The 10,621-nt window shown below is 31.3% G+C and overlaps 1 protein-coding gene across 1 annotated transcript; it reads right to left on the bottom strand.

Annotated features, from left to right (window-relative positions):
- Positions 1 to 313: 313 nt before the first annotated feature.
- Positions 314 to 6,268, bottom strand: LOC131848387 (serine/threonine-protein kinase PLK4). The gene is made up of 3 exons (XM_059198217.1): positions 6,044 to 6,268; positions 5,205 to 5,297; positions 314 to 4,065 (listed from the first exon to the last, which is right to left on the bottom strand). Exon 3 carries the CDS (start codon positions 3,960 to 3,962, stop codon positions 1,950 to 1,952), a length of 2,013 nt encoding a protein of 670 aa, XP_059054200.1. The 5' UTR covers positions 3,963 to 4,065; positions 5,205 to 5,297; positions 6,044 to 6,268; the 3' UTR covers positions 314 to 1,949.
- Positions 6,269 to 10,621: the final 4,353 nt, after the last annotated feature.

Below are 10,621 nucleotides of genomic sequence, written 5' to 3' on the forward strand. Positions count from 1 at the left end.
GCCTAGGGTAACCAAAATATATTTTCCTCGTCTGTTTTTTTTACTTCTGATACAAATTTGATGTTACCAGTTCTGCAATTCTTTTTGCGAAAGACTGCGAGGGAAGTTACCTCCGAACTTCTCACGTTAACAGAGTAACTATAGTGGTGTTCAAGTAAATAACGTAGAATAAGATAAACAAAATATATTTCTAATCAAAATAAAATAATATAAAAACACATTTAATACAATATACAGATAAGTTAAAGATACATCAATACGACGACAGACAAGATGACAAAACACACTCTCTTTTCAAATATTCAAACACACCAGCCAGTCTAGACATCGATTGCAAACCTCGTTCTAACAAAGACACGTTATGATTAACTTGATCGAACTCCTCAACCAAGCCAAACCGTGGCTTTCACACACTCAAAATATAGTCACCTTAGATAAGAAGTTAACTTTTGTATAATAGATTGAGCAAGTTTATAACATAGATTTTATACTACTTATTGCGGCTCTACTCCTAACATTTCTAAACAAACGTAGTATAAATTTAAATCAATGTTATTGACTCGGCGCCTTCTGTAGCTACAAATGGCCTAATTACGCGATGGAAAAATCACGAAACTTTGAATGTATCTTTACAAGTATGTTCGAATGTTAGGCGCGAATCTACGAAGTTTTATGCACATTCATAAATTGCATAGAGAACGAACAATACCGCACTCGTATGTCATTAGCGCATACGGACACATTAAAAAAAAACCGTTGAAATGGGTATCGTGGTCTTATCTTTTTTAGTTGACCTTCAGTCGCCTCATGAGTTCTGTGACTTTGGAGAGCCTGCACTGGCCAGTTTCATCCACTAAAGCCAAATGCATTAAAATAAGGGTACGCGCCCTGTTATAACTGTCAATTTAGTCTACGCAATTTTGAAAACTGACTATAGCCTACATACTCAAAGGTGGGTGAAATTTAAAAAATTATGAGAATCCTAGGATATCCCCTTAATATAAACCGGTGTCCACGACTTCGTACGCCTATACATTATTAGCTCTAATCTATTGATGTCACCAAGAAACAAATAAAGCATCTAATCGCCATTTATGACTTAATTATTAAAATGGATATTAAAATAATTATAATTAATAGTTAATAAAAATTGTGTGTAGTTTATAATAAATTATAATAATAATAAATTTTATTTCAACTCCACAAATTGCATAATTCCAGTTTTATTATGTAAATGCCAATAATAAAAATCACAAATATAATTTGTGTGAAATAAAACTAAGCAATAGCCCCCCTTATGAATGCATAGTCTATATGTTGATCCATATTTAACAACATATTCTGTGAACATTTTATCAAAATTGCTGAATTTATTTTTACGAGAAAGACACACAAAATATATTTTCTATATATGGAAAGATTTTTATTGTACATTGTATTCAAATTGCACTTAATAACAAATACTGGACAGTAAAAGTAACATAAATTAATATGTATAATTATAATTAGTTCTTATTAAATTAATACATATAAATATATAATTAACCATTCCACATTATCAGATATTAGATATGTACCTTATAGTCAAATAAAAATTAAACTATACAGAAGCTTCTACTTTATTTGTTAATGTTTTTATTTTAGCCTTCAGTAGAGGTGCATCGATACGCGATTCTGTTTATACAGTATAGAAATTAAGAAAAATATTAGCAATAATGGTAGCGATATTAAAATACAATATAAATTCTATCAAACATACTATTGCATAGTATAAAGATTAGATCTTTTTAAACAACTCAGGTTCAGAAATCAATAATTAGTAGCAAATATCTACCACATTTGACTAAAGGTATTATAGTATCGGATGCTATCCTAGAATGAACTTGTCTATCTGCTTGTCAATTTTATATTTGATTGGTACTGCTTAAGAAATCGTATTACGCAATAGCTTAAGAAAAATTGTATTCACTCGGAGTCTGACTAGAACTTGTGGTACGATGAAATGAGCCAACATTGAAAACAGGAGTATTGTAATTCAAGTTAACTGATCCATGATTAGCTAAACCTGTATTGCTTGCAGTTGTAATCGGTCTTTTTCCAATAATCAAAGGAAAACATTCTTCTGGAATGGAAGATAATGCCATTTGTATTCGTTTAATACGATTGGAACATTCCTCATAGTGTTCCATCAAATATTTCAATTCTGGAATAGCATTGGGATTATTATATGTTTTCAAGTTTTTATCAATAATTTTTATTCCATCTACAGGTGTGTAGGTTATTTTCTCACCACTATAAAAAAACATATCCATATCAGTGCTATTTTCCATGAGTTGGCATTTAGCTAGTGATGAATACAGTGTTATTTTGGGTGTCTTAGCTTTAACAAGATCAACAAAACGAGAAGCATATAAGTATTTTTTCCAATGTTTTTGTGGTAAATTGTGATATGAAAATACTTCATCAGGAGCTGGCTCATAATCCACATTAAGATTATTGGCTTTACAATTATCAACAGTATAAATAATTATCTTCATGCCATCTTTGGATATTTTGCATATTTCTACTACCTTTTCTTCCCTGTCTTTACCTTTCTTTTTGATAAACTCTACTATAACACCAGAAGCTTCTATTTTTAATACAGCATTTCTGGTTCTATGTGAAATGTTTGGTAATCTTTCTGCACAAAGTGGTGGAACACTCAATGTATTAGTATTTAAATTTGATGATTTAGGAGTATTTTCTTTGTTTTCTCCAACTGCATTTATAGTTTCAATATTTTCAGATTTATGAGTTTTAATTTGCAATTGCTTTATATTTTCAAGCAATGCATTACTACTGCTACATGCACTATCATACTTATGCAATTGTAAATTTTTACATTGAATTGAATTTCTGTCAAGCATATCACCAGGCCCATAATCATTACCATGCGATGAATGGCCATTACTTTCCTGTAAACCTGTGAATACATTAAAAGATGCTGGTCTCACATCCTTCTTAATAAAAATACCCATGTTTTGCTCCCTGCAGACCACACCATAATCAGATACAGTTCTGTCGTCATTTCTTACTTTGCCACTATGTTGAGTACTATGCAATGTAGTCAGAAATCCTGAATCTCTTGACAAATCATGTCTGGTGGCATTAGAGACATTAATATTATTGTTTAAAAAAGGATGTTCTATTATTTCCTTTAGAGTAATTCGCATGGTAGGGTCCTTGCATAAAAGTTTTTGTAGTAAATCTTGAGCATGAAGAGATAATTCTGAGGGTATATTGTAATCAGCATTAATAACTTTATTAAGTGTAGTTTTAATATGTTGAGTATGGAATGGTGGCCTGCCAACTAAAAGTGTATACAACATACAGCCTAATCCCCATACATCAGCTGGTAAACCATGCATTTCACGAGAGGCTACCTCAGGTGATATATAGTTTGGAGTACCACACATTGTGACATGTTTCTCATCAGGTCCATTTAATTGTGTTGCTAATCCAAAGTCAGCTATCTTTACACTAAGATCTTTTGTTAATAGCAAATTGTTCAATGAAAGATCCCTATGAATAATATTGTAAGAATGAAGATACAATACTCCATTGACAACTTGTTTAAAAATATCACCAGCAGCCTTCTCAGACAGACCATGTGTTCCTAATTTAAAATGTTTAGCTAACTCTCCATTATGTGCCAATTCTAAAACTAAATATACATAGTGGGCATCTTCAAAAAAGGAATACAATTCTAATATAGTCTGATGCTTAAGACGAGAGTGAATTGTGACCTCTTGGCGTACACGTCCTATCATCCCAGCACTGGCCATAAGAGCTTTGTCTATCATTTTGATAGCAACAAACAATCCTGATTTGCGACATCTTGCACGATAAACATGTGCAAATCCACCTTTACCTAGATGTTCTAGTATTTCATAATCTTCAATCCGCTCTCCAAAGATGCTCATTTTTTAAATTACAATATTTGCTTGTCATATATAAATCTAAATGTTCCTTTATCTGCTGCTTTTATACTAATTATACTCAATAAATCCATTATTTTTGTATGTACTGAAACAAACACCAATCATGTTATTATATGAAATGTTTAATTAAATTTTTTTTAATGAGAAACCAATTGAACAACGAAAAAAAAATTCTTGTACATACAAGTGCAAGCAGTTATCTGCAAATTTATACTATACTAAAACTGTGGAGGCACTTTGTCTATACCAAGAACATTCTTCAAAATATATTGTTACTGCAAGCGGGAACACAACTACTTATTTGAATAAAAATCAAATACTAGTAAAAATGTGTATTCTTTCCAAAAGGGCTCACAGCGAAGGAAAGTAACAAAACAATTTGTTAGTCAAAAGTGACATATAAAAAATAGATATCAAATATATAAAACTTATAAAAAGAATGGTAGACAAGCTGCCAGCAACATATATATTGTTGGAATAACATCCCCATGTAAGTCTATTTCACAAATATATTATCTAAGGACCACAGCAACTTTTTAGGTATATTATCATGCTTTTATTGTCAAGATCCCATTAGGAGCCCATTAAAAATTACATATTGTCAAACATGTAAAAACCAGTAAATGGATATAATTATGATGATTATCTCATGATATTTTTTCTATCTAGGCATTTTTTACAGGAGTCATTATTAAATAGCCACTCTGAGTCTATTAATAATAGATTGATTTTTATCTTGACATGATGTATTATAATGTAATGTCGTTATATTAGATTATGAGGAGGGGGATATACTGAGCCAGCCAACTACAATTTATTACTGTTTTATATACATATAGTATACAATAATTAACTACATTAACTACAATAAAGTGAAATCAACTGAAAGTCAATTTCTAATACTTCTTTAACCTGTTAACCGGGGAATTCCTTTTTTAATTATGCAGCATATAATGGGCACTGTCTCTCACTAGGATGTATCAGCATAATATAATTTAATGTATATATTTTTGATATGAAATATTCCACCCACTCCAGGTTCCAGGGTGCAGCAGAAATTAAAAAAATGTAGATATACATATTTCCTACACATACACAAAAGTTTGACGTATTCATATGTCCTGCTCGGTTAACAGGTTTATAAATGCAGTTCATTTTTATGTCATCAGTTTTATGCTGTTACTATGTTGGAGCAATGAGCGAATTTTTTTAAATATAAGTTACCTTTTTCACAATCCAATTTGCATCCTGCACACTTTTTGCAATAATTTCTTTTACTCTCTCTGAATCTGGTTCCAATTTATGTTGTTTATAACTCTGTAAAAGAAAATAATCGACCGGAAATTGTAGAATGCAGCTAGACAATTAGGCACAATAACAATGGCATATTATCATATACAGCTAAAATAACTCCACTTAAAACTAATTGAAATGTACTCATGTATCCAAAACTGTAATAAAAAATAATGTGTAATAGTTTTCAAACTTGGTAAAAGTAACAAAAAGAATACATAGCACATATGGAAGGTATGTTAAATGGAAAATATCAAGAAAGCATTATTTCTATATATAAATTGTTATTATAATTATAAGAATTTTAATCCAACAAAGCGATTTTATAAGCAATATCATTATGTAAGTTTGGTAGTTTTAGCCACATATAAGAGTTAATTGTTTGTTTGCATTAAATAGGCTAAACTACTAGGCTGATTTAAAAATATGTATCATGTATTCTATATTATACCTAATGAATATAGTTAATAGAATATTTTCAAAAACATTCAGTATGAAATATGGGATCACTATGATAACTTTAATAGTACAACCCAATTTGTGAAAAATTCCAAAAATAGCTATAACGAGTACACTGAGTAAATTATTGACTATGATGCACTTTTATAGTTTTATACACAGTTTTATAGAGAACATAACTGTGAAAAGGTGTATGTATGTGCATTGATGTTTTTTGTTAAACACTCGTGCGAAACCAAAGCGGTAGTGTAATATACAGTAAAATTTGTTCCAATGTTATAATAGGAAATTAAAAAAAAAGACTAATTTACCTGCTTTACCGCGAACTTATAATGTTTACATGCATCAGGAGGCAATTTCTCACATTGGCGTAATAAAAATTTGTATAGTTGTAAAGATGTCATATCAACATTATGAATACTAGAGAACAATCTTCCATACCATGTGAACATTTATTAATAAGGAATTTTCTGTGATTGTTCAAAATAATTGTGTTATGAAACAAGCTCAAATAACAAACTACTTTCTGTAAATTGACGTTTTGTACCATAGACATTTTTTTTTTTTCCATATTCGTCCATCTCCTTTTCAGTGATGGAACAGGCAAAGATCCTTAGACCGTACAGCCTAGTCTACTTTTAAACTTCTTCATATTTGAACAAGTGATGAGGCCAAAGGCCAATTCTTATGTATATTTATTTATTATGTTTTCATTCGTGTTCAAATTTTAAGTCTTATCCGTAGTCCATATCCTTGTATCAATTATTTAAAGTTTTATCGATATCGAGGTAACGTATAAATATATAGGTATATATGTTTCAAAATTAGTTAGCATGTCTTTGATGTCGCGCGGGATATTTTCCGGTTTCTTGTAAATGTTCAGTAAATTATCAATAAAGACTAAGCGTTGAATATTATAAGCGGAACATTCGAAAAATATGTGATTTAGGGTCTGACTGCTGTTATTGCACTCTTGACATGCATTTGAATCAATTATTTTCATTCGGCACAAATGACTATTGAATCTAGCGTGACTATTTTAAATGCACTTTGTATTTAAAATAGCCAAAGATTCTGCTGAAAAAATACTAAATTCTTTATGTATTCTAGTTCCATGATCGGTTCTGATACTTGGTAAGTATAGAGCAAAGGATGTTACCGATTCGTTTTTAGAACCGTCTGTAAATATGTATTCATGAGTTGAAAATGTAGATAACTTGTTATAAACTTCTTGTTTTGTCCTTAACTCCAGAGTCAATTACAATATTAATATTTGGAAATTTACTTTCAAATGGCCCATGGTAACAATTCCAAAATCTATTGCTTTTGTGAATTTTGTATTGCTGATCAATATTGATTGAGTCAGAGAAATCATGAAGTATGTAGGGAACTGTTTTAGAATTAGAAAGGGGAAATAAAGAAGTAATATGTTTGAGCTTTTGTAAGAGTGGGTCTTTAGATAAGAATAATAATTTTTGGATGAATCTTTGTTTTAAGTACTAGAATCTCAGGTTTAATGGTGGTATACAGCACTCTATTTGTAAGGAATTTATAGGGGTTGTTTTCATTGCACCAGTTATGTATCTTAAATTAGTATTCTGAAGTACTTCAAGTTTATGAAGCTTGTTTTGGTCAGAACCAAAACATAGATAGCCATATTCAAAGTGGCTGCAAATCAAGGATTTGTACAGCATTAAAAGGATCTTAGGATCACATTTATATAGAGCTTTGATAATATTAAATACTTTGGAAGCTTTACCTAGTAAATAATCAACATATTTGTTCCAAGACAAATTGCTACAAAAAATAACACCTAAAAATCTAACTTCAGCAGTAATAGGTAGTTGTGAATTATTATATAATATTTTAATGTTTTTGTAGGATTTATTAGTTTTAGAAAATATTACTACTTTAGATTTGTCAGGGCTTACATCTAAATTGAGGTATTTAAAGTAATCTGTTAATCTTAACAATGAGTTATTACTTCTGTAACTTTATTAATGTCTGGGCCTGAAAAGTATATAACAAGGTCATCTGCAAATTGAAGATTCCTAACATGTGATCCTAAAATTAAATTAAGTTTGTGTATGTAGAGGGTAAAGAGTAGTGGACTAAGTATTCCACCTTGACACACACCTTTATAAGAAAGACGAGGTCCTATTAACTACTTGATAACTTTAACAAAAACTTCTCTACCATTTAAAAAGTTATAGACCCAGTTTATAATTTTTCCAGGTATACCAATAGAAACAAGTTCCAGAGTGAGAATGTGATGATTGACATTATTGAATGCACCAATAATATCAAAGAATACCCCAATCAAAACTTCATTGCATTTAAGTGCTTTAAATATATCAATATGAAGATGAGTAACACTCTCAGAGGCAGATTTACCTCTACGAAAACCAAACTGGTTTGCTGGTAATAAACAATTATTCTCTATGTAGAATTCTAGTCTTTGTTTTAATAATTGCTCAAATTTTTCCCATGCAGGATGTCAGGGTTATAGGTCTATAGGAATCTGTTTCATTTGCAATTTTGTTTGGTTTTAAAATTGGAATAATACAATCTTTTTTCCAATTGGAAGGAATAAGTGAATCTTTCCACAGTGCATTATAAATACATAGAACAATATTTTTAGAGGTATAAGAGAGGTTTTTTAATAATTTATATGGTATGCCATCGAGACCAAATGCTGTATATCTTCGGGTAGATATGGCTGCATTAAATTCATAAAAAGTGAAGGGTTTATTTAAATAATTTAATTTGTTACTATTTTCATTAATGTGTGATTGAAATTGGGTCTCGACAGTGTCAGAAGTATATTTTTTAAGAAAATCAGATATCCAATTATTATTTGAAATCTGACTATATACATAAGTTTTATTGAATTTTTTAACAGTATTCCAAATTTTGGAAATGGGTGATGGTGTGACTAAAATTTTCACAAAATTTATCCCAACTAATTGATTGTTCTTTTTTAAGTATTAACTTTTTTTTGGCTTATAACCTTTTAAATGTAATATAATTTGTCTCTGATGGGTTGTTTTTAAAATTAACATATGCCTGTTTAGAGTTATCAACTGCAAGTGTACATTTTTCATTCCACCAAGGTAATGGAATCCTTTTATTTTTAAAAGGAATATCAGTTGTAGAGCTTATGGGTTTTGATTCTGATATAAAACATTTGTCTATAGCTAAATTAAAAATATCAATTAATTTAGTATAACACTGCAGGGGTGAATTACTATAAGTGTAAAGTGCAAAATCTTGTAACAAACTATCTGTGGTCTTCTTATACATGGTCCAATCTATAAGATTATAATTATGAAATTTGCGATAATCTAAGGATTTTGGTAATCTAGTGCAATTGTTATTAATTACTATTTTTGTTATTACAGGTAAATGGTAGCTACCTATGGGATCATTATGTACTATCCAATTTGAAGCAAGAGATAAGCAAGGGGATGCAATAGTAAGGTCAACTGCATTACTCTGCCATCTGTGTGATCCTACTGTAGTCGGTGTACCATCATTTAAGATGGCCAAGTTGTTACCATCAATACATTCAAGAAAGTCACAACCACGAGCATTAATAGACGAGCAACCCCATGCTGTGTGATGAGCATTAAAATCACCAGCAACCAACATGGGTTCTGGAATACTATTAAGAAGATTACTGAATTTATTTTTGTTAAAACGTGGACTACAATTATTTGGGCTATAAAAACTAACAACTGACATTTCTGTGTTTTTATATTTTAATCGTACCGCAATATTCTGTAAGGAATCATCACTATATGTATCAATTTTACTGAATTCTATACTTTTATGAACTAAAATTGCAACGCCGTTATGGTCATTGCCTGAGTCCTAATCTAACAATGTTAAAGCCTTTAATATTTAATTTATAGTAGGCTTTTAGCCAGGTTTCTGATATCAGAGTAATATGAATATTGTTCTCCGATGGAAAATGTGTTCCGGACCACCGCCTAAACATTATAAATAGTTTATAGTTTGTATAGAAATAAGTTCGATTAGATATAGCAAATTGGTAAATAGAACATTGTTACATAGTAACAGATTAAGCATGGTCGCTTTAATAGGGACAAATTTGTAGATTAAGGCAAATACTACTGTTTAATGCACAAATTACATATAATCGTAATCTGTAAAATTGATAAACTATAATAAAAATTGCACAAAGGGGTGAGGAAAATAGGTAGCCAAAGGTCCGCTGGCCAGCAGCTTAATAATCGTATATAAGTAGCGTCCAATAGAGCTACAATTGTAGTGCAATTGTCCTCTGCGTAGTGTAATCGACCTCTGCCTAGAGCAAGCACCTCCGGAATAGAAGAAATTCTCGCCCCTGCATCCTGAAAATCAAGAATCATCGTTTCATTCACAACCACAATCGCCGTCTTCACGCATCGTGTCATCTCCGTGTCACCATCGCATCGTCATCACCGAACGTCCTTCTTAGGACGACTCATCGTGGTGCCTGTTATAAGGCACCTGGTCCTTCACCCCGCAACGCGCCCGCGGCTATGATTGAGGCCCTTCAGGTAGGGAGTGCTTTGAAAAGGGCACTCTCTCACCTCGAGGAGGATAGATTAACGTCCGGGCGTACCAGCGACTCGGTGCCTGCCGACGCGCCTTCCGACTCCCGGGGGCAGCGGCCAGCACAAAATGTGTAAAGATTTGTTGATTACTTATTAAACTTTGTGCATTCCTCTGGACTATTACTATATGGTCCATAAAGAAAGAAAGATTATCTGGGTTTTTTTTATTCTGGAGTCTCTAGGAGAATTTGTTTTATATTTTCTGTACATATTGTTTTGTCATTGGTTCTATTCAATGTTATAATTTTAACAATTGATTCTAATAGG

The sequence above is a fragment of the Achroia grisella genome, unplaced genomic scaffold, assembly GCF_030625045.1.
Source record: "Achroia grisella isolate CSIRO2021 unplaced genomic scaffold, CSIRO_AGI_Agris_v1 utg558, whole genome shotgun sequence".
NCBI classification, from domain to species: domain Eukaryota; kingdom Metazoa; phylum Arthropoda; class Insecta; order Lepidoptera; family Pyralidae; genus Achroia; species Achroia grisella.